The 23,111-nt window shown below is 57.5% G+C and overlaps 1 protein-coding gene across 35 annotated transcripts in view; it reads right to left on the reverse strand.

Moving 5' to 3' along the window:
• The window catches only part of MACF1 (microtubule actin crosslinking factor 1), a 144,171-nt gene that overhangs the window by 24,267 nt on the left and 96,793 nt on the right, over positions 1-23,111 (reverse strand). For 28 of the 35 annotated variants that reach the window (XM_054802235.1, XM_054802251.1, XM_054802228.1 and 25 more), the window contains 12 exons: positions 8,924-9,085; positions 8,605-8,775; positions 7,497-7,663; positions 6,568-6,727; positions 5,804-6,130; positions 5,082-5,166; positions 3,932-4,173; positions 3,569-3,775; positions 2,647-2,766; positions 1,453-1,560; positions 868-1,086; positions 68-271 (listed from right to left, as the gene is read on the reverse strand). In XM_054802235.1, coding sequence (XP_054658210.1) covers positions 68-271; positions 868-1,086; positions 1,453-1,560; positions 2,647-2,766; positions 3,569-3,775; positions 3,932-4,173; positions 5,082-5,166; positions 5,804-6,130; positions 6,568-6,727; positions 7,497-7,663; positions 8,605-8,775; positions 8,924-9,085 — 2,172 coding nt within the window. The remainder of the gene's footprint in view (positions 1-67; positions 272-867; positions 1,087-1,452; positions 1,561-2,646; positions 2,767-3,568; positions 3,776-3,931; positions 4,174-5,081; positions 5,167-5,803; positions 6,131-6,567; positions 6,728-7,496; positions 7,664-8,604; positions 8,776-8,923; positions 9,086-23,111) is intronic. The other 7 variants (XM_054802247.1, XM_054802259.1, XM_054802249.1 and 4 more) reach the window with 1 other exon arrangement.

Here is a 23,111-nt window from a genome sequence, read left to right on the forward strand (position 1 = left end):
TTCAAAGCACACAGCTTCCCCAGGGGTCCATGATAAGATGACTCGGCTCCTTTGCACGCCAGCGTACCTGGGTGGACTGCGAGACGGCTTCGTCGAGCGCAAGAGCCCGCTGACACACCTCCTCCTTGATTTTGGCATACATGGCCTCAGCCGTCGCGTATTTTTTCTGCACCATCTCCCCTTCCTCGGGGTTGAGGTCCTTGAGCTGCGGTCCGATTTTCAGCAGCTTGTCAATATGAGGCTTATGTTCAGCAATGGACTCTCGCAGTTGCTAGGAAATAGAGGGGAAAAAAATACATTTGTTTAGAAATCTATTGAAAGCCGCTGCCTATTTATTTCACGCAACACTCCAAGAGCAGCGATCGTATCTGGTAGTGAACTTGCACTGTGGATTTCTTGAGCCAGCATCTGCCAAGCACATGGCACTCGGCTCTTCCTAACATGGCTACGGCTCTGCACGCGCCGGCACGCCGCCCGGCACGGCTCCTTCCCCGGCACGGCCGGCTCCTGACCCTCCCCACAGCCCCACGGGGGGACACCGCTGAGAAAACTCACTTTGCAGCTCTCTACCCTAAAAGCACAAAGCGGTTCTCCCTGCCACAATCGGGCAGGAGATCCGAAGGCAGCCAGGCTCCCTTGGGCGCAATCTGTATTTTAGTATGAAGCGCTCCAACGTAAGTAGTGATTTCCACATGGTACGCTCACGGCACACTTGTATGACATAGGCAGGATTCCCAAAAAGAAGAGAATGGGGATAAATATCAGAAAACTTCAGAAAAAAGGCACTCTCGCCCCTGCGAGCGCTGCGCCTGCGTTTAAGGCAGAAGAACCGACGGCGCGGGAGATGCAAACGCCGCGTCCTCTTACCCTCATGTCCTCCTGCTGCTGCTTGAGCTGCTCGTGATCGATGGCCGGAGGGGGCAGCTGGGAGATGAGGGCTTGTGTCTCCTCGATCCATGGGTTCAGCTCCTCATAGGTCTCCCAGAACTGGTTGACCAGGACCTGGGCACGCTCCAAGCGAGCGTAGCGCTCCGAGTTGAGCTGGCTCACGGCTTCGTACTGTTGCACCAGGGACTCTGTTTTCTCCTAAAAAAAAAAAAAAAAAAAAAAAGGAGGGAGGAGAGTTACAGCGAGGGATGCAAAAGGGCCCAGGAGAAGTGCCAGCTGCACGCTGCGAGCTGGAAGAGCAGGAGGTGCCTTTGGTGGCCTTCCACGCGTGCAAGCTGTAATTCCAATTAAAGCAGCCTCAGAAATCTCCGCTATCCCCCCCCCATCCCCAAACACTGCAATAAAAATATGCAATAAAGGAGAGTAATAAATGTAGAGAGATTTCTGCTAACGCTGGTGGGAATTACTAAAGATGGAGTAATTTTAAACTACTTCAGCCTGTGCAAGAGCTGAGCATTAGCCTCTCTCCCCTCCCAGTCTCTCCCGTCGCAGAGGGAGGCTCACCTGGAGCACAGCTTTCTGTTCCTCGCCACACGTCCCAAAGATCTCATTGCGCTGGCTGAACAGTTCATCCATGGAGTCTTTGTGCCGAATAATGTCGATGGAAAAAGCCTGCAGAAAGGAAACGTCCAAAGAAAGGAAAGAAATCAGAGCCGAGCCCAAGCTCTCCCCCCAGCCCATCCACGGGACCCTCCTGCCTGCGCAGAGACCGCGCAAAACTCAGCAGAAGCGTCCTGCGGCACACTGAAAACCTGGCTGAAAATGCAGATTACTGCATGTTTTTCTCGTGACTCATCTACATCGACCTCTCTCTCAAAGGCCTGAGAAAGCTCTTAAAATGAGGTATCAGTCCACTTCCACACCCAGGGTCCTCACTGGAAGAAAAGCTCCACCATCCATCGTTAAACGCCTGAAACGATGCTCTCCAGAACTGCATCTACCAATAACTTTGCGATTCCCAAGGTCCACGCGATTAACAGCGGGAAGCCAAGCTCAGCTCAATTTAACTTAATGCTTGACGGTTTAGTCCCCCTCCCTTATAACAATGTCTTATTTTTCTTTTTCTTTTTTTTTTTTTTTAAATCCAATAAGCCTGTATGCTGCTCTGATTGCCAAGGCTGGTAAGGGAAGAAAAGGGCCGTTTATTTAAAGTGCACGTTCTTTCAGGCATGAGCTCATCTCAAAGATATAAAAAAACCCCCAGCGTCTCTTTGTTCCACGTCTGGCTGCCGGGAGGGATACGAGGAGTCCCCCACTGCAAGGAACAATGAGCAAAAAGCAAATGTAAAAGCACCCTCATTAATCAATATATACATTTCTCTAAGCTATTCCGGCTGCCAGCGCCTGCAAGACGCAGGCTGAGCTTGCTCCGGCAGCCGCAGGGAAAGCCTTCGAAAGGAGCGGCTCTCTCGAGGGGAGGCCAGGCAAGAGCATCCCTCCAGCCCTAAATGGCCGTGCAAATTTTCGGCTCCTGCAAACGGGCAGGAGGCTTTTTCCTTCAGAAGCCCAACACTTCATTTCTCTAAATCCTCTTCCTTCCTCGTTTTTTTCTTTTACTTACCACAGACAAGTGTTGCATCCCTCCTGGTGCTCTGTGCTCAGCAACCCAAAGCCCAGAAGCCTCTCCAGGGTAAAGCTGCCCCTTCCCAGACGCCAGCCCATCACCCAAACCGCATCCCTCCTCGCTGCCCCACGTACCTTCTGCACCTGCAGCTGAGCCGTCGTCTGGTCTTGCTCCAGGCGGATGGGACCGAGAGCCATCAGCTTCCTCTTGGTCTCAGCCACCCAGGCCAGCTCCGCGTCGGCCGCCTGCTCGTACTGGTGCACGGGAAAGCACAGCGCAGGTTAGCGATGGGCAGACGGGTCGGAGCATGGGGCAAACCAGGAGACATGGGGGGACCCAGCGGGGCACGAACGCCTCGCCCAGGCGTGCAAAGGTGGGGAGGAGAAAGGGACACTGGGGTGGACACAGGTTTCTGACTCCAAGCTCCCCTCCAAGGAGCAGCAGCCACTGTCCCACAGCTGGCAGCTCCTGCAGCTGGTTCTGGGGCACGGAGCATCACTGCAATGCAGGCGCTCGAAGCGGCGGAGCAGCCACCCTTCCCTACGCCTCTACTACACGACCATTTTGCTCGCACGTTCAGCTTGGTGGAGTCAGCGCTCAAAGCCAGCGAGGGCAGTTATTCACGGCGCTCCACAGCCTCCTCTCCAGGCAGGACAAACCTTTTTTGAGAGGGCTGTTCACCTGGAACAAATCCCTGTGCTATCACAACAGGGGATGATGTTTTTCCAGGCCAGAAAGTCACCTATCATCGGCTTTGCACCATCCGCATCACCCACGCAAGCGAAAGCCTGCAGGCAGGATAACGCGGTGCTGCGCCGGAGCTATCCTACCCAAACCACCCACAACGGGACGGGTCAGAAACCAGCCCCGCTGCCACACGCCGCTGGTGGGGCCCGTTCATTTCTTGGCGTTCCCGATGGGATTTGGCCCTCCCGTCTGGCTGTGCTTGCTATCCTTCCCGCCGCCATCGCGCTGTGCGGGCCGGAGCGGTGCTGAGCCGCTCGCTCCCGCTCTCCCAAGAAAACCCATCAGCCTCTGGTGGGGTTATTAAATTACCTGTTGAGACCTCTGAATAGCAGCATCGATTTCTTCCACCCTCTGCTTGACGGTGTCACTGACCAGCTTGTAGCGCTCGTTGGTGTCCGACACGAGTTTATCCAGCCCTTCGCGGGCTCGCCAGGGAACCAGCTCCAAGAGAGCTCGGCTCACCTCGTTCACCGTGTCCAGGACAAGCCTGTGCTCCATCACCTCCTTCTTCAGCTCCTGTGGAAGGCACCCATGGACACGTGTCCTTCTCAGCGCTCCGCAGGTTGACATCCCTCTCCAGCTCCTCCCCGGCCTCTCAAAACAGCGAGCAAACCCCCGCCGGCTCCCACCCTCACGTCCCCATCGCCCGGGTGCTGCTCTGCCAGCCCCCACCTTTTGCCTCTGCTGGAACTGGGGTATCTGCTCGCCGGAGGGGGACTGTCCCCCGCTGGAAGCCAGCTCGTCCTCCACTTCGCTCATCCAGCCGGTGAGCTCCTCGTGTGTGGACTGGAACTTGGTGGCCAGCTGCCGAGCCTGCTCCAGCGTGCGCAGCGCCTTGGTGCTGGCAGCGGTGATGTCCGAATAGCGGGTCTTAATTCCATCCAGCTTCTCCTGGATCAGCAACACCTCCTCCCCTGCGAGACAGCAGCAAGGGGCAGATGATGCTGGGCTGGGGGGGAGCTGCAAGAAGGTTTAAGCAGCCACTTGCCCTATTCCCCCCCATTTTAAATAGCTAATTGCAGCCTCACTTTTCTTCGTATCAGTGCAACTTAGCAGTCTATTTTTACAGCCAGGAAGCTACTCTCAGAGCTGACATTTTCTACCAGCCAGCGTAACGTCCACCTCCTCCCTGGAATAGGAAGGAATCCTGCTGCGAAACCTGGCTTCGCCACAAGCCCCAAAGCCACCACAACCCAGTTCTCAACTAACGTGTCACAGCTCCAAGAAAAAAAGGTCCAGTTCACTCTTTACTGCTATTTTCGAGCGGGCAAGAAACTGCAAGCCAAATTCTTTGTAATCACTCTTCCTGCTACACGGCTCCCACAAGGACAGAGGTCTGTACATCTGCTCCGAGCAGACCACATCTGAAGGAAATGCATCGCCCCGACCTCTCTTCCCACTCGTAAACATAAACTCACACCCACGTGGCAACAGCAACAACTGCTCAGTATGGGAAAGCGATATTAGGAAAGGGCTGGGTGTATTTTTAACCTCTTTCCATGTGATTTAGCAGCTGGATGCAATAAGAAAACCCTCCATTGTGTTGCACAGCGCTGAGCATCACCTCGCCGGCGGTGGGAATCGCCCGCTCAAGAAGCTGCGAGGTTGGTACTCGGGATTTACTAAGCTGGAGTGCTCGTGGCTCGGCATCCAGGTCTGGATGCAAAACAGCTACTTTGGGAAATTTGACCTGAGGGAGAACAGCCTTCCCCGAACAAGGGATCACTGCAGAGCACGGACTTCCCAGGGATGACCATGCGGAGGACGGGGGGCTTCCCAGACCCCCCACGTGGGCCAGAGCACACTCAGCTCTTTGCGTTACCTGTGGTTTGCTTCAGAAGAGCTTGCCCGTTTCTAATGGCTTGGTCCACGTTCTTCTTCCTGTTCACAATTTCCTCGTTCAAAGCCTGGAGAGAAAGGCAAATCGGGGTTACCCGTCTGCAGGCAGGTCCCCCAGTGCTGGCAGAGCACGAACTGCTTCTACCGAGCACGGGAAGGGTGGACAACAGATCTGATACTTGTCCAGTCAACCTTCTCCTGCTACGGGACTTACTGGGACTTCTGGGACCCAAAGGCTCAAATCCTAGAGCAAACCCATCCCAACCCGTTGGGTATGTGTTACCAAAGAACTCGTCCTTGTATTAGCCATAACCTCACTCTTGAAAAGAGCTTGCACGGCCCCCGGGGAGCGGAAGCAGACGGCTTCCTCGGTGGCCAGCCTGGCTTGGAAAACCCACCGGGCTTTTGAAGCTCTCATTCTTGGAAACAGCATCCAGCTTTCTAAAGGCACGGGGTGGCCAAGTCTGCTCAGACATTGTTCACAAAGCAAATGAATCATTTGAAGTTTCCCCGCCCCGGGAAACCCATTTTTGGGGCCACAATTATTGTTTTTAACACATGAAATCTCTTTACGCTTCTCCAAGCTTAGAAGAGAACCAAGAGTGGAACAAGCTTTGCAAAATTAAAGTCAGACCAGAAATAAAAATAAAACCAGATAAATGCAACAAAATAAACAACATAAACATGGAAGAAAATGGAAAATACCAGCTGGTCGGCATGCTGCTTCTGCAGGACGTCCCGTTTGTAATCCTTTACGGATACCGAGCCGAGCTTGTCCTCGACCTCAGCCAGCCAGTTGAGCACTTCCACCTCCTCCTCCCCAAAGAGCCTGGCGTTAGACAGCGCCTGATCCAGCAGCGCTGCCTTCCGGCAGCACCGGTCGTGGACCTCGCCGTAGCGGGTCTGCAGAGAGTCTAGCTTCTCTGCCAGCAGCCTCCGCTCAGCGGCACAGCTCAGGGAGGAGAGGGACTGCCCGACACCGACCGCCCGAGACACGTCGGCCGCGTGGCTTTCTATCTCTTCCTCTAGAGCCTGAATGCCGGGAGGATAAAATGGACAACAGAAAGGAAAATGAGTGGAAAAAATGGATTAAAAAAAACCCAAACCAAACATAGAAGGGGAAAACAGAAACAATGAATGCAACTGAAGGAATGAAGGAGACACAAAACCCACCCGTGAATGGGCAAACTTCATCAAAATAAATAAAGTTTAAACGAAACAGAAGAACAGGAATGGTTTTTCTATCCAGAGCCAGATACATTTGCTGCAAGGTGCAAAGGCGTCAGTTTAACATTTACCCACACCGGCGGGTTGGGGTTTGCAGCCTCCTCTGTACGTAAAGCAGCCCGGGTAACTCCTCAGTACTTGTTTGTGCCAAAAACCCCCTCGCCGTGGCAGAAACACCCACCTGAGTGGGACCTGACACCAACCACCTCCATCGGCAGCTCCCGTTCACGTGGGGCTCCTACCTTGTGCCGACTGATCTGCTGCTGGATTTTGGCGGTCTGGGTACCGATGGGCTCCGAGTTGGCCAGTTTCTTCTCTGTCACTGACAGCCAGTCCGACACGGGCTCCGTGGTTTCGTGGAACTGTTTCGCCAGGACCAAGATGTCCTCCAGCTGCTTCTGCCTATAGTAAGGACATAATAAACCAGTGAGGAGCAGCTCCCCGTTGCAGCCAGGCATGGGAAGCAGCTTAGAGCGATGGGAAGAGGGAACCAAAGCAGCCCTGATCAGAGCAAGGGCAATTGCAAAATAAGCTTTTTCCTGCAGCTGTGACTTTGGGGTCCAGTTCATCCCCTGGGGAAGGCAGCAGAAAGGCTCCCGCTTTGTGCTGCTTTTCTGCTGTTCCTATCACTATCGCGGAGATCCTCAGATGTGCTCAGCTTGTGGCCAGGCTCTCGGTGTTTCAGAGCTGCTGAGCTTCTGTTCAAAGACAGCCCGGCAGCGGTGCAAGATGGACAGTCCATCTAGTTGGCAGTGGTTGAAAATACTGGGAGGTCAAATCTGGACCTCAGAAGTGACTTTATAACCTCAAATATTAGCTTATGTAGCAACAAGCAACTCATAAACAAGATTCAGGCAGCAGAAAGGTGTCAACAGGATGTTGCTGCTGAAGCTAAACGTTAACGCTTAAAGGAATAAAAATAACATCCATCCCCTGCAGGGAATTTATTTAATCTGAGCTCTTCCCTGCCATTGTAAACCACCGCTATCAACTTCAGCTCCCAAACAGGCTTTGATTTCTCATGTTTTCCAGCTGTTTCCATGTTTCCAGGATGTATCTGCACACAAATCTCCGCCAGCTTCCCGCGTGTTGCAACCCCAAGCTCCGGGGCACCGTGAATCGCCAGACGAGCTGGCCCCGTGTTTTTGGCCGGCAGGACGGAGCCTCTCACCTGCCCACGGCCCTGCCCAGCAGCCCTGCCCAGCGGCGCTCCAGGCTCTCCAGCTGGCCCACGATCTTCTCCCGATCCGCGGGCTCGGCCGACTGCGCGATCCGGCCGCCCTCGGCTTGGATCATCTCAACGGTGGCTTTGCGATCGTCCAGGAGTCGCTGGAGGAGCTTTAGCATCAGCAGTGAAACAAAGGAGGATAAAAGTTACTGGATTGGATCAGCAAGAACCTCTTCTAGCTCTCGGAGAGATCAAATCTCTAATTGTGGCTGAAAACCACCAAAAGCACAGGGCTGAGACCAAAGCCAGCCCAGCGGGACAGCCTCTGCCACCAAAACCAGTTAAAAAAAAATAAATAATATAATAATACACTTTAACTTTTGGTCAGCCCTGAAGTGGTCAGGCAGTTGGACTAAACGATCACTGTAGGTCCCTTCCAACTGAAATATTCTATTCTATTCTAAAAGAGATTCAAAGCACTTCTGTGCCAGAGAGGTTTTCAGAGGCTTCCCCATCACCCCCTCAAACTTAGCGAGTTTTTAACTTCCACTTTAAATAAATTTCCTCTTCAAAGTCTCAATACATCAGACCAAGCCTCGGTAAGAATTCATTTCTAAATATTTTACTGCGACCACACTTGAACTTTCATCTGCCTGCTCACAAGGGCAGGCACCAACCCAGGCTGTTATCTCTGCAAACACCGGCACGCCTCGGGTCGGTTCTTACAGTTCGTACATTCGTTTTGTCCAAATACCCAAACCGGTACGTACAACGCCAGCTTGCTCCTGACGCAGCAGAATTACCAGCACAAACAAAACCCAGGGCTGGAAAAACACGGCCGACCAGCAAAACCAGCAGCAAACTTCAAGAGGCAATGGGACAATAAAGTAACGCTGGTGATTTCGACGATGGAGATAGGGAGTGCGAGCAAACGAGTTGCCTGTTTATTACATTAGAATTCGGGGAACCACTAGAAGAGCCACCGTGAAAGAAGCAGGCTTGTGGACATCCCAGCTACGCCTTGTCTGGTACAGCTGGACCCCCAAAATATTGTCTGGCTGTCCAGAGCTCCCCCTCCCATCGAGCCAGCCCTTGCCCTGTGCTTGCTCACCTTCTGCTCCTGGATCTGGGCTTTCACCACCTTGTACTCCGCAGAAGGAGGTTTCTGGTTGGAGATGAGCTCCTCGGTGTCCGCCAGCCAGCTCAGCAACGGCTCCAGGGCGTCCTGAAACTTCCCGCAGTGCAACAGGGCCTCTTGCAGCTGAGCAACTCTCTGGGCCACCTGCACCCCAAACACAACCCCATCGCATGGTCAGGCTGGTGACGCATCGACGCTGGAGCCTCAGCAACCTGTTGATGACCCCCCCTTCTTCTACCAGACCCCAATGAGGTCACGAGAAACCAGTTACAGCCCCTCCCCACGCTCTGACCTTCTTGTTGAGGGTGTTCCAGCGGGTGTTGATTTCTTCCATGTCATGCTCCAGCCCTTGGACGTCACAGTTTTTCCCGGCGCTTTGGATGAGTCCTTGACCAACGCCATTGACTTGCTGTAGTTTTAGCTGGAGAGGATCCACTTGCTCCTTCTGGAACAGCTGGGGATGGGAAGGGTGGGACAGAAAAGGTATTTATAACCCGCGAGCTGCTCTTACAGCCCCTCCACCATTCAACAGATACCACAGGCTTTCTTCTCTAGAGAAGATGCGGTAGCTACTCGCACTGATTTTATTAGAGTTGTGCAAGTTTGTCTAAACTCCTCCCTCGCCTTGACCCCGTAACACAGATGTCACAGGCATTTGTGGGTGTGGAGCGCAGCTTGGGATCTGTGTGTGTCCACCTCTGCTTTTGAATGGGTAAATCCCCTTTTTTTCCAAGCACCGGAGTGAGGTGGAGAGAGCAAATCGGGGAAGAAATGAGAGCATCGGCTCTGGTCAGCCATCAGATTGGGAAATAATGCTCCTGGGGAAAAACCCAAAGCAATTCTCGCAGCGATGCCATTGAGAACAGGGACCCGACATCGCACGAGTTTTGTTAACCACGAAATTACAGACACCGAGAAGCTAGCTGTATTTCGAAAGGCAAAGGCAATAGGCAATTAATGTGCTAGTCATTTACCGCTCCACATATTTGGCATGGTCCCGCCTGGGAATCCTGTGGGGAACGGCTTTTTAAACCAGAAAAGATTTGATAGGGAAGGGGGAGGAGAAGCTCCCCATTGTAAAGAGAGGCAGCAGGGAAAATCCTGTTTCTGCCCAGGAGGTAAGTGCTCTTCATCAGAGCGGCGGATCTGACGCGGCCGCACAGCCCGGTCCTGCAGGACAAGCCTGCTGCGTCCCCACCAGCCCCCAAAAAAAGGGAGCGGAGTCCGTCATCGCTTACTCTGGTCCCTCGGACCACGAGCCCATCCAGAGCACAGGTCACCCAGCGCTGGGCAGGATCAGAGCCCTCGGCTCTGTCGCAACATCTTCTCTTTGGAAAGCAGAGGGGATCGCAGCCAGCCGCCTGCTTTCTCGAGCGTGCCTCCTCCTCGCGTGCCCGAGAATACTGACGGCATCGACAAATTCCCACTCGGATGCAAGACCTCTCCCGGCAGAGCAGGGCTCGTGGATGGCACAGCTCTCCAGACACGGCAATCGCTTTGCCTCCGAAGGAACGCAAGGCAGGCAAAAAACCCCAAACACAAAAAAACACCCCCCAAAAAAGTTCTCAGCTTGAGCAAGAGGAGCTGCCTTGACTTCCTCTGCACCGTTTTCAAAGAAAAAGGCATTTCTTCCCATCGGAGCTCAGCTACTCGAGGGCAGGGAGGTATCGCCCCAGGACACGAAGCGAAGGGTGTGCTGGCAGACGTTGTCCAGAGCTGTTTGCTCAGGGAGAATTGTGCCACGGTTATAAGAAATAAATGGTGACATGAAATCACCGATTCCCCGGCCGCTTCTCCCGTTACCGTTTATATATGGAGCTGGCCGTTAGAGCAGCCAAACCCACGACAGGACCAGGCTGATAAGTCTGGCATGCCGGGCTGCGTCCGAGCCCTCCGCATGCTGCAAAAACAAACGCCAGGGCTTTGAAGCAGCCGGGCAGGGACGGAGCCCCGCAGAAAGCCCGGCCATCAGACCACGGACACCTGCAACGCCCGAATCGGTACAGCCCGAGAGCGCGACGCTGCGCAAGGATCGTTACAAAGATCATCACACTAACGGCCCGAGGAGCGAGCGTGTCAAACGCGCTCGTTTTTCTTTGCTTGTGAAAGATTGCAGGGATTTAGTTTGTTAACCTCACCGTGACTCAGCTTCAAAACAAATATTTAACGTACACCCTTTGCTGGGCAGGGACAGGCGCAGAGCGAGGTGTCCTGCCCAGGCGAAGCGGCTGGACGGACATCTTGGCAAGCAGAAGGACATCTGCTCCACCTCCTCCTCGCTTCCAGAAAAGCTTCCCAAAGCATCCCCTCGCTTTCTGCTTCCCTCATCTCCCGGGCAGCCGCGCTCCTTAACCCCGCCGCTGCCGAACGCAGAGCCCGGCCCCGTGGTGGGAAGAACCGGCAGCGCCCAGGCATCGCCCCGGTGCTGCCGACGGCTTGAACAGCGTTCAAGAAGATTTATGGGGTTAACAATCAGAGACGGCGCACGTAAAATAAGGGTCCGACCAGCAAGGATGCGCTGACACCAGAGCGGTGAAACTCAGACAACAGACGTACAACAGCAAGAACCCGACAGCTCTTCTTCCTCGCCAGGGTCCACCCCGGGTGCCCCAGCCTGTGCTCACACGGACCCCCCCACGTGAAAGAATGTCTCCAAGCCCCTCCACGTGCACCTCTCAAACGGGCGGCAAAGCCCAAAGGATGAGTAATTGCTACCGAATAGGGATTTTTGGTGCTGACTAACTTCTGATGTCTCCTTAGTGATATTTCTCCTAATCCAGATGGCAGTAAATCAGCGCTCGGCTGTGGGAACTCCACCACCGAGGTCTCTCCAGGCGAAAGCCACCAGCACAGCACGGTAAAGCAAATCCCCGAGCGCCAGAGAGAATTCGAGCCCCTTCCTGTGTGTGTTCAGAGCCCCAGCACCTTATTATTGCTCACTTAAAAAGCTACAGAAAGCGGTGACTGCACAGGACAGGAATTATTTGCACTTAATTTGTTTTACAGGATTTTCTCTTCTGATATATTTTCTGCTTCTAAGATGGGAACCACCCTGCCAGGGTCCAGCAAGTAGGTTTTTCTGAAGCCTGTCATTTACATCTGAGTGACCATAATGTACTTTAATAAGTCGAAAAAATTTAAGACAATAGCTTAGGTCATCAAGCAGCAATAGTCTTTTGCCTCCCCCACTTATAAAAACACACAATTCCCCCTCCCCAAAACTTTCTGCCTGCCAAATTCAAGCCAAACTCAGGAGGGAGAAGCTGTTTGGAAGCCTGAACACTGCAGACTGTGGCTGTGAGTTACTGAGCGGGCTCCCATCTCCCACCCACCCCTCAAGTGCAAAATAAAGCAATTTCCGCGCCTGAACCCCCCCCTCCCCGTCTGCGAGCGCCTGAGCAACAAATACCTCGTTATCTGGAACGAATCCATCTGGTAGAGCAGGAGGCCCTTCTGCGATGAGAGCGGTGGTGGGGGGTCCCTCCGTGCCTGCGGGCACCTCTCCCTCGCCGGGCGCCGGGCAAGGAGCATCCCCGCGGCTGGGGGGATGGAGGGTGTCCCCCGGCACGGCCCCGGGGAGGGTTTGTGCGGTGGGTGCCGCGGTGGAGGGTGCACCCAGCAGCACGTGCAGCTCTAGGGTGGTGGGTCCTTCCGAGGGGGGTGGGAAAGCGGAGGGGGGATCCTCTGTGCCCGGCGGCATGGAGGCACTGTCCCAAGCTGCCGCCTCCACTGCGGGTGCTCTCGCAATGGGGTCATCCTCCAAAGCCAGTGCTTCGGTGGATAGGCGCTCCAGGATGGGCGGCACAACCACGTTGGCAAAGTCATCTGTATCCCCCAAGGCCACTACCGGCTCCCCCGCTGCCAGCGGCGCAGGGCCACCACCGAGATCCCTGATGTCGAGTGCGTCGGCCGCTTGCGGTGGCACAGTGGCAACAGGCACATCAGCAAATGGTGGTGGGGCATCCAGAAGCTCTTCCACCGCCAAGGGCATGGCAGTGGTGGTGGCATCTGGAGGCGGGTGCTCAATACACGGTTCTTCAGCATCCACGCTTGGATGCCCAGTGGCTGGCGGTGTCTCCTGAGCCTGGGGCTCTGGGACAGCCACATCCCCTGGTGCTGGTGGGTCGGCTGGAGCAGAAAGCCCCCCAACATCCCATGGGACGGTATCGGGAACAGGCTGTCCCGCAATGGGCAACATGCTGGGAGGTTCTTCTGGGGCAGCCGGGCTGGCAGCACAGGGGAGTCCCTCACCCAGCACCACGGTACTGCACTGTGCTGCCGGCCGGTCCTCCCAGCCACAGGCAAACAGCAAATCCAGATCTCCCGGCTGCAGGATGGCTGCCGCTGCCTCCCCGTGCACGACGGCCACCTCCACGGGGGACCCCTCAGTGTGAGCAGCCCCTTCCAGAGCCAGGCCCTGGCCGAGGGGAACTGTTTCCCATGGGAAGTCCTCAACAGGCACCCGCGACATCACTGGCACCTCGGAGCCCAGCTCTGATGCAGAGCCGGTGTGGAAAGCAGGCAGAGAGCCATGGTGAGCATCCCCGTGTTCTGACAGACGAGTCTGGCCCTCAGCTCCATCGCCCTCTGATCCTAAATCTGTGGCCGCCTCCTCAGAAACCAGTTCTGGGACATCCCAGTTAGACAGCTCGGTCCTTCCAGGCAGAAGGTGATGGTTCCTGGGTAGGTCTGTCCCCTCGACACTGGCTTCGTTGTGCTGCGGGGGGGACTGTGGCTCCTCTGCCGCTGTGTCAGGAGCTAGGGGCTGGCAGGGGGACGCTCGGCTGGGACAGATCTCCTCGGGAAGCTGCACTACCTCCCCGTCAGGAACCAGCGAGTCTCGGTTATCTTCACCCCACCCCACCGGAGCGCTGGGGTAACCAGCTCCCTCCAAGCCAGAGGCTGGATGTGTGCCCATCTCAGGAGATGACATCCCACCAGCCACCAGCACCGCCACCATGTAATCGTCCATGAGCTCTGGGTCCACCAGTGGGTCAGGTGCATCATCCTCCTCCACTGGTGCTGGAGAGCACTGCCGGAGGGAGCCCGATCCCGCCACGGCCAGGGGGCTGGGTGAGGCCCCTCCGTCCGAGTCCGTCGGGGTGACGGCCGAGGTGTCCCTTTCTGAGAAAGGCTCTGTCGCCGGCTCCAGCATGCTCAGCACCTGCGAGCTGCAGGTGACATCAAAGTCCTCCAGATCTGACACCACGGCAGAGTCTGAAGCACTGACGTCCAAAGGGGCTGTACGCTGACACGCTTCGACCACCGCCCCGGCCAGTTTGGCTGAATCTGGGTCCAGCCCCTCTGAGTCCATCGGGGAGACCTGAACCTCTACGTGGGCAAGGACAACCCCATCGCCCTCGTCCTCGTTCAGGCACTGCTCTTCCAGCTCCAGGAACATCTGCACTGAGTCCGTGTCGGACAACTCAGGGCCCGTGGGGCTGGCTGAGCGCTCCGAACCTGGAGCGAAGTCCTCGACCTCGCACTGCACCGCCACGTCCTCGGTACAGCACGTGCTGCCGGTGAGGGGGCTGCCGGCACCCCCCGGGGACGTGCAGGACCGGGAGGTCCCCGGGCTGGGGGCAGAGCTGTCTGCGGGAGCAGAAAATTGTTCCCTTTCTTCAGAAATATCTGCCAAGCAACAGCTCTTTTTCTCCTCTGCCACCAAAACAGCCTTTCCTCTCTCTGACAGTGTCGCCTCCTCCCACTCCTCCATCATCACCCAGCGCTCATCCTCCTCAAATCTCAGCTCAGACTCCGTTTTCTCCCTGAGATTGGAGGTGATGAGAATATCCAGTCCCGCATCCAGCAGCTCTTCGCTAAGGCACGGAGAGAGGTTGACATTCTCCACCGTACAGTCCGATTCGGAGGCCTCCAGGGTCTCCTGGTGCCCATCGCTGAGGCTTCCCTTGATGAAATTCTTCCTGGCTCGCGGCCAGGTGGCACTGGGGAGCCGGTGAGCCCTGGCCAGGTCCCCGACGTGACCGCGGCCGTCGCTCAGCAGGGGCTGGCGCTCATCCCGGGGACCACCATAGCCGTCCGCACCGAACTGCTTGGCCGATAGAGCCTCTGCCACACCGGATGACTTGGAGACGTGCTCCAAGGTGAGAGACTCGGACATGGGCTCACCGTGGTCGGGCTGGCCCGGGCGCTCGGCGAGCATGGCGCTTGACTCCCGTTTATCCCGCAGGGAAGGGTTGGAGGCGCCCGCTTCCGACACCTCGCTCAGCGAAGCCCCCATCCTTTCCGCAAATTCAGTGAAGTTCGGCGGCATGAAGGATTTCCACGACCGCCGGTTGACGTTCTCCTTCCTCTCGGGGTTCGGTCGTCTCCTTGGCGGAGCCGGTGCTGGTTTGGAGACGTCACTGCTGAGCTTCAGCGCATCGAAGATGACTCGCTCGTCCAACTTCTTCGTTTCTGGCGCCCTGGACTCAAAGACGTTGGCAGCTCCCAGCGTCCCGTTGCTGGATATGGTGCTGCCATCCCCCTTGCCGAGGGTGCTCTTAGAAAGCTGGTTGAGCTTCGATCCCTGATCGATTTGCTCGTTAATTCTCATCGTGTCGTATATCGACCTCTGGGGCACGTAGCAATCCTCTATATAACCATCCTCCTCCTCACCCTTCCCCAGACAAGTGCGGTTCTGCCGTAAACAGTCTGGCCGGCTCAGTGGTTTGCCCATGCTCTCGTCCTTACGGGTGACGAAACCGCCCCGGCAACCTTTCGCCCGCCGCTGCAGGAAGCATCACACGGCCAGCAGGTCCCAAACCCGCCGCGGCAGACTCTAATCCCAAAGCAGCGACGCTACGGGGACAGGAGGGTGCGCCGGCAGCACCGCGCCGGCTCAGCAGCCCGACCGCCGGTCCCGAGCAGCGAAACAGCCCATCTCATCCCCCCGACCCCCCTGAAAAAACCCCATCCATCAGCAAAAACCATCCAAATCCGGCAGCTTCGATAAAAGTATTCCCAATCGCCGTTTGCGACAGTAACCGCGGAGGAGTTGGAAGCTCTGAAATTATCCCGTTCGTCCTTCTTTAATAACAAAGGCACTGCTTGTCCCGGCCGCTCACGTATCGCAGCCCGAGCGGCTCCTCACATTTTCTGCCCAGCTCTAAGTCCCGTGGAAGTCCAGCTGGTCTGAATTAGCCTCTCCCCCCGACTCTCGTGTTTTCATTTGAACTGAGCTTGTCAGCGGATATTCGTGCAAGTTTAAACACAGGAAGTTCTTCATTCAGGGCAAACTCGGAGGTTTCCTGTCTCAAAAACATGATGGCATTGTTGTTCCCATCACCCCACCGCGACACCCGGGGCCACCGAGAACCACTGAACCCCCAAATCCAGCCGGTTGCCGCGCGGCAGTTGGGGCACGCCGCGGAGTCCTGCGGCGGTGGAGGAAGGCTGCTGGGTCTTCGCTTTTTTTTTTTTTCCTCTTTCTCCCCAGGAAAAAAAAAAAAAAAGGCTGTAAAACGCATCCAAAAATGGCAAGGGGACGGAGCGGCACGAAATCCCCCAAGTTGCCGGGAGCCGGTGGGGGGGCGACGGGGAGCAGCCGCGGCCGGAGGCTCCTGCTGCTTCTTCCTCTTCCTCCTCCTCCTCCTCCCGGCCCCTCTCGCACTAACTTTCCCGGCGGCCGGCGGCGGGCTGCGGCGGCTCCGCGCCGCCGGGCGGCCCGGCCATGGCGGGGGGGCGGCGGGGAGGGCGCGGGGGCCGGTCCCCGGGGCGGGGGAGGGGACACACCGGGGCCGCCCTCCCCTTCCCCTTCTTCCCCTTCCCCGCCGCTCTCTCCCTTTTGTGCGCGGCTCAGCGGCCGGGCCGGGGGCGGGGGGCTCCGCGTCGCCCCCGCGGGCAGCCCCCGGCCGGCGCGGCGGGATGCATGGCGCGCCCGGGCCGCTGCCTTCCTCCTCCTCCTCCTCCTCCTCCTCCTCCTCCTCTTCCGCCGCCGCCGCCCGCTCTCCTTCCCGCCGGCGGAACAAAAGGCCGAGCCGCACAGGCCGCCGCACGCCCCGGCCCCGCCGCCAGCACCGGGCTCCCGCGGAGCTGCCAGCCCCGGCGGAGGGCGGGGGGAGGCGGGGGCGGGCGGGGGGGCGGCGCCGCGGGGCGGAGCGGGGCGGGAGCGGCGGGAGCAGCGGGGCCGCCCCCTCCCCGGGCGCCGCGGCCCCTTCCAGCCCCCTCCGCGACCGGCCCCCCGCCCCCCCTTTCACCAGGCCCGGGAAGGGGGCACCGGAGCCCGACCGGGGGGGGGGGGGTCGGGGTGTCTCCGCGGCCGGCGGCAGCCCGGGGCTGGCCCCTTCCCCGCCCCGCCGGGGCTGGCCCCTCCTCCGGGGGGAGGCGGCAGCCCCCGACAAAGAGCAGCAACGCCCTGGCTCGGCGGCGGCTCCGGCTCCCCCCGCGCACCGGCCCCGCCGAGCCGCGCTCCCCCGGCCCTTTGTCCGCGCCCGGCCCCGGGTTTTCCCCGAAACGGCGCCTGAAGGCGTTTCCCAGCTGGGAGGGGGCCCGGCCCCCACCCCGGGTCCCCCTTCCCCTCACACCCACTCCTGCACAAAGAACCGAGTTATTAAACCACCAAAAAAAAAAAAACCCAACCCCAACCCCAAAACCCCAAACCAGCCCCAAAGTACCATTCTTGCCTTCCCCAAAGCCGCGTCGCTCTGCCAGCGGCACCAACCGCTCTGCCAAAAACCCACCCGCAACTTGCCACCGCACGGCTTGCTGGCTGCAGGCTCCTCTTCCTAAAAACTAATTTTTACAGCCCCAGCTCTGGGTCAGCAACACGTTCCCCCCATCCCGAGCCCCGTCACCCTCTTTTTCCCCACCGACCCTCGGGTTTAAGAGATGGGGAACATTTAAGACGGCTGCTGTGGGGCTGGGAGAGGGAGGCAGCCCGGGTGCATGAATCACCGCTGCGAAGTGATGCTGAGGGAAGTCACAGACTTGGGAGAGAAAACAGGAGGGCTTGAAACAGCCTCCACGCATCTCCAGGCAACAATCCGCCCCACCAGCCACCCTGCCTGCTACTTCAGGGATGAATTATAACATCGGGATAAAAATATGAAAGGCCAGGCAGGTGCTTAATACATAAAAGCGTGCACCCAGATAGTGCCAGTGCTGGGAGACGGTGACCTCGGTCTGCATTTTGCCGTGCCATAGCTTCGCCAAAAACCCTCCTGAGAAGCTGAAGCCAAGGGCAAGATCAAAAGCCTGATTTTTCGGACGCGCTGCAGGTGCCTGCTGTCTCGAAAAACACTGGGGCTTGGCCAAGGTCATGGCACAGCTGTGGTGGGAGCCTGGCTTCCCTGTCCCCAAGCCCTCGGACCCTTCGTCCCTGGCACCAACCGCACATGCAGCAGCTCCAGCACCGTAGCCCCCAAGGATCTTTTTTCCCTATGGAAAGATGGGAACGGACCTTCTGTGGAAGGGGAGGGTTCGGGGCTGAGGAGGAGGAACGCCCGTTAATTGGCCCGAAGCACTCAGTGGGGCTGGTCGCACACCGGGAAATCTTTGGAAACCCCTTTTCTTATTGCCATGATTAAATATGACCAAGGGAAAAAGCGGGAGGTGGGGAGGGAACAGGGACGTGGGAGGGGGTGTAGGAGCAGCCCCCGGCAGCCCCCTTGCCCATCCATGGCTGCGTCCTCCACGGTCCCCCAAGCCCTCCCAGACGGACGGTCAGGGCTGGCCCTGCAGCCTCCTCCAGCCCCGGCTGCCAACGCTGCAAGAGCATCCCAAGGCCCAGATTTTTATACTTGGCGGGGGACGCACCAGCTCTTGGTCCGCGTTATTAATCCAGCGCAGCTGAAACAACAAGAGAAGGACGGCCGTGCCGTGCCAGCGCTCCGGCAAAGCCGCCCCCGGCTCCCCTGCTACCACCTTGGCCAGGAGCTGGCGGAGCAGGAGCAGGACCGTTACTGCTCCGGGGCCCCTCCGCGAGGAATCCCAGGCATCCGGGCTGGGGCGCGGAGGCTTTTTGTTCCACTGCGAAGAAGGAACGATCTCGACGTGGAGCTGCCGTTTCACAGCCAGAAATTCTTTTCCCATTTCCTCACCGAGTCACGTGCCAGAAGCAAGCCAAGTCTTCCTCCAACACATCTCCCCCCCAAAAAAAAACCCATTAGGGAAATATTCGGCAAGTACTAAAGCCAATTAAAAACCTGCTGTGCCTGGCCTGAAGATCCCAGCCCGAGCTCTTTGCAGGTTCCCCAAGTCATGGCTTTAAGCCACCAAGTGCCACCCCAGCGATGGGGACAGAAGCCGAAGGGTGCTGGGAATTGCAGCTTCAGGGCTTTGTGTTGGTACGAGGGAAGGAGGGGGCAGGACGGGAAGGTCCTGTCTGAATTTTTGTCCTTTCCAGCGTCTCCGAGCGGCTGCAGCACGCGGAGCCTTGCCAGCAGCAAGCGCCGGGACTGAAATAAATGGCTGAGAGAGCTTCAGCCCCGCAGCCCTGAGCTCAGGAGAGCGTGTCTGCTCGCTTCGCAGCTCACCGGACCTGCGGCGCAGCGGCGGTGGGCAGAACGGACCACCAGGACCCCTCATCTGGCTTTTGTTCCGTCACCAAACCTCCTCTCGCCTGCCCCGCTACCAGCACGTTTTGGCCAAACCCGAGTTGGGGTTCATGGCTGCGGATGATGCACTCGGGCGCTGGGATGCTCGTGCTCCGGCAGCCAGCCCGCCGCGGGGAGAGGACCGAACCCGAGGGCTGCCACCCAGCCCAGCCCCACCCGTGCCCCCCCCAGGCCATCCACCGGCCACATCCTGCAGACAAAGACCCTCAGCTAAAACCCACCGGGAGGTTCTCCCAGACTTGCTCCAAGTACGGGCACCCCCATGCATTTCCCAGACCTGTAGGTTTCAAACTTTCCTCATATGGCCACCGGCCCCGGAGCGCGGGGACGCGTGCCTTCCCCGTCACAGGGTGATGTCACCCTGTTTACGACTGCATTACATCCTGCCCGCCGCTGCTGCCACTGTTTACATGGGAAAGCAGTATTTGGAAACCAATATATTTTTAGCTTTCTTTTAATGCATCTCAGCAGCTGGAAATGAGGGACCTGTGTTGTGTGACGAGCAAGAGAGCCCCGAGACAGCTCAAGATCTCTGATGGACACGTCGCTAGTGAGCCCAGGGTACAACCAAGGGCCTTCTTCATCCTCAAAGCTCCTTTTTAAATCTTCACCTTGGTGCCCTCCTGCCCTGGGCAGTGCAGCACCCGCTCACCCAGCGTGGCCGAGGGTGGATGCAGAACTCCTCCCGCCTTTGCATCGTGAGCTTTTGTCCCTACGGGTTTTGCTGACTGCGTCCCCCGTGTCCAACTCCGTGCGGGTCACCAAGCTGGTGGTGGCAGGAGGAACCACAGGGTCGGGACATGGCGCCACATCGAAACAAGACGGAGGGGATAAACCCCGAGAGCCTCCAGCCCGACGGAGGGACCCGGGGTGGGTTTCAGCCTCCCCCAGACACCATGATAAAAGCACAAAGCCAAATCGCACCGCCCCAAAAATCTGCCTTGGAAACCGCTTTTTAGGTTTCGCTGGGATTTTTACCAGAGGATTCATGGTTTTTTTAAAGCCTTTGCTGCATTTGTCGGAAGGTCTGAGGGATTTCTTTATCTCCCTTTCAGTGCCGTTGCTCTCCGAAACTCGCTGCTTTTGCCAATTCTTTGCAACTGCCGTTTTGGTGCCGCGTGGGCAAGCCGAGCTCCCAGCCTGCGCCAGGCGACAGCACCCGGGCTAATCCCATCCCAGCATGCCGGGCTGGGTGCTCCCTTATCCCCTCGCCTTACAGCTGACTTCAAACCGATTCCATGTCAGGCCCCCGCCACCACGCAATCCCTCTCTTCAAAGGCTACGGCCGTTCGTGACGCAGGGAGCCAGCGCGTCTTTCAAGCAGCGATTTGCAACCTGTACCCCGTTAATTCGGGACTTTCCTCCACAGGGCTGTGGGAGGAAAACCTCGGCTGGCTCCATGGGGGTCTGCACCTCCACTGGGAAAGTTTTAAAGAGGTTAAAAACCAAACTCACAGAGAAACGTTCTGCAGTTTGGATGTACAGATGCAGTGAGCACTGCGTTTTTTTAATTTATTTTATTTTTCCACGGGTGCAGGAGCTGCACCATGCTGCTTTCCCTGCAAGGCAGCTAATATAGATGTTGGTATAAATAATTCTCCCGAATAAAGCCTGGAGCCCACGTGTTACGGCAGCGCTCAGGCACAGTCCCACACCGTGGCATTCGGTACTCGATTGCCGCAGAGCCTGGGGCTCCCCTGGGACCCCATCTATATACACAGAACACCCCAAAACAGCCCCAGAGTAAGCCAGGCTGGGACTGTGAGCGAAGGGTAGAGCCACGTGCCGGGGTGGTGCGTCCTCACGGCCGGGGCTCGGCTGGGCACAGGAGGTGCAATCTGCTGAAATGCCCATTTTTGTCCTCAGCTTCCCAGTTTTCCTGCAAATTCCCCTCCGTGGCTGCCAGGCTTTGCTCTGGTGCTGCACGAGGATGGATGAAGCACCCTGGGCTCTCCGGCCATCCCGCCCCATGCTGCCAGTGCCCCAGCACCCACGGCAGGGTGCTGCCACCCTGGGCAAATGGGAAACTGCAGAAGCTGCTCCTCGCCTGGTGCCAGAGTAATCAGGGACAGCAGGGAGAGCCGAGGGATGGGGTGATTAATAAACTGCTCTGGAGGCTCTTTAGGAAGTGAGGTAAGTGTGTTATCATCCAGAGAATCCTCTGGATGGGAGACATTTTAAACCACTCCTTCAGCAGAAGAATTGGCAATTGTTCTCGAAACACTGTGGTGACTAATCCAAGCCCGAGCCCTTCCCCAGAGAAGCCCCCGTCTGCTCCTGACCCAGTGGCCACAGTCACTCCCTGCCCCAGAGGAGAACGGTGCTCGGACACCACGAGCGATGAGAAAGTCCTGTGCCGGCTCCACCACGAGCTTCCCCACGGATCCCCCCTCCATGGCCGTGCCCCGCTGGGACCGGGCTCCTCTCCCTCCTCTGCTCAGCCCTTGCAGACAAAAAGCTTCCCATCTCCTCCTCTCTGGATCCTCAGCTCTCCCGGTCTTATGCAAAGCTGGTATTTTTAGTATCTCCTGGAAACGCTGCAAAGTGTCACCACCACCAGCTAACGAGCGCTCCTGCGAGAGGACATTCCTACGGCCATCTCCCTCAGCTGAGACCTGGCAGGGTCATCAAAGCATCTGCAAGTGGGTGGCTTTGGAGCAGTGTCCCACGCCAGCTCCTGAAAGGGACCATTTGATCACAGCCTAATTGTTTTACAGTCAAGAAAAAAAGAAAAAGCGCCTCGCTATGATTTAGTTGGTCTCAGCAGCTCTCGGCTTAATTCGCTCTTGTTCTCGGCTTGCTCGGGATCCGGGAAGCGCCTGTGCCTCTTGCCCGCCCGCTGAGAAGTCAAGGTCAAAACCCATCCGCGCCTCGCTGATGAACGAGCGCGCCGGCAACGCTCCCTTCAGGGAGGCCGAGGTCCGGGGCCACGTTTGCTCTTTCCTTTGCGATCAAATTTATTTCCAAGGAACGAGGAGGCTGCAGGGGCCGCTCGCGCTCAAGTGCCTCTTGTGCAAACACGTTTATTTCCAACGCCCCCAGATTACCAGGTTAGAAGTGCACCGAACACCACCGAGGCCTTGCAGCTCTGCTCGGGCCGCTCGCCCCAGCCAGGGCCGGTGACAGCCCCGTCACCCGGCACAGCCTGCGCTTATCACCCCCCATTTATCATCCTCTTCTCCAACAAGGGGAGATGGTGCCTTTAAGGCAGCTTAACAGCTGTCAGAGAGGAGGCATTTCTGCGTGTGTTGCTGATGCTCAAAATACTAGCCAGAGATACTTTAAGTAGGTCTGGAAAGCGTTCAACGAGAAGACACCGTGGTGCAGCCTGTCCCCGCTCCCAGCCCAGTCCCACCCAGCTGCTCCCAACTGGACGCCTGTCGGGAGCCGCACGCATTCCTCCGGGGGCACAGAAGGGTTAAAAATACCCTCGGCCGGGCTGGGGCACAGCAAGTGGCAGTGTCCCCTCCCTGCCCCATCCCATCCCAGAAACCCACCTCCCCTCTCCCACCCGCCCCTGAAGCCCCCCGCCGGCGATGCACCCCCAGCTACGGGGTCTTCGGCTACATGAGCGGGTGTGGAGTTACCAAAAAAGCTTCCCTGGAGGCCCGGGCCGGGTGCTCGGGCATCGCCTGCGAGCACACGTGCCTGCTAGCAGCAGCTAACGTGCCATCTCGAGAAATTAAGTAAATGCTTTGGTGTAAACACCTCGCCTCATCAGCACACGGATTCGTTCCAACCCTCTGGTTCAGCCCTGCGATCCCGAGATGGGATGCCGGTTTTCCTCTGCCCGTCCCGGAGAGCGGCTCTGCAGCGGCAGGAGCAGAGCTGCCGGTCCCCGAGACAGGATCACAGAATCATTCAGGTTGGAAAAGACCCATAAGATCATCATAAGTGTATCTCACAGAGGAAGATCACAAAAAG

This window comes from Grus americana, chromosome 23 (genome assembly GCF_028858705.1).
Source record: "Grus americana isolate bGruAme1 chromosome 23, bGruAme1.mat, whole genome shotgun sequence".
In the NCBI taxonomy this organism is placed as follows: Eukaryota; Metazoa; Chordata; class Aves; order Gruiformes; family Gruidae; genus Grus; species Grus americana.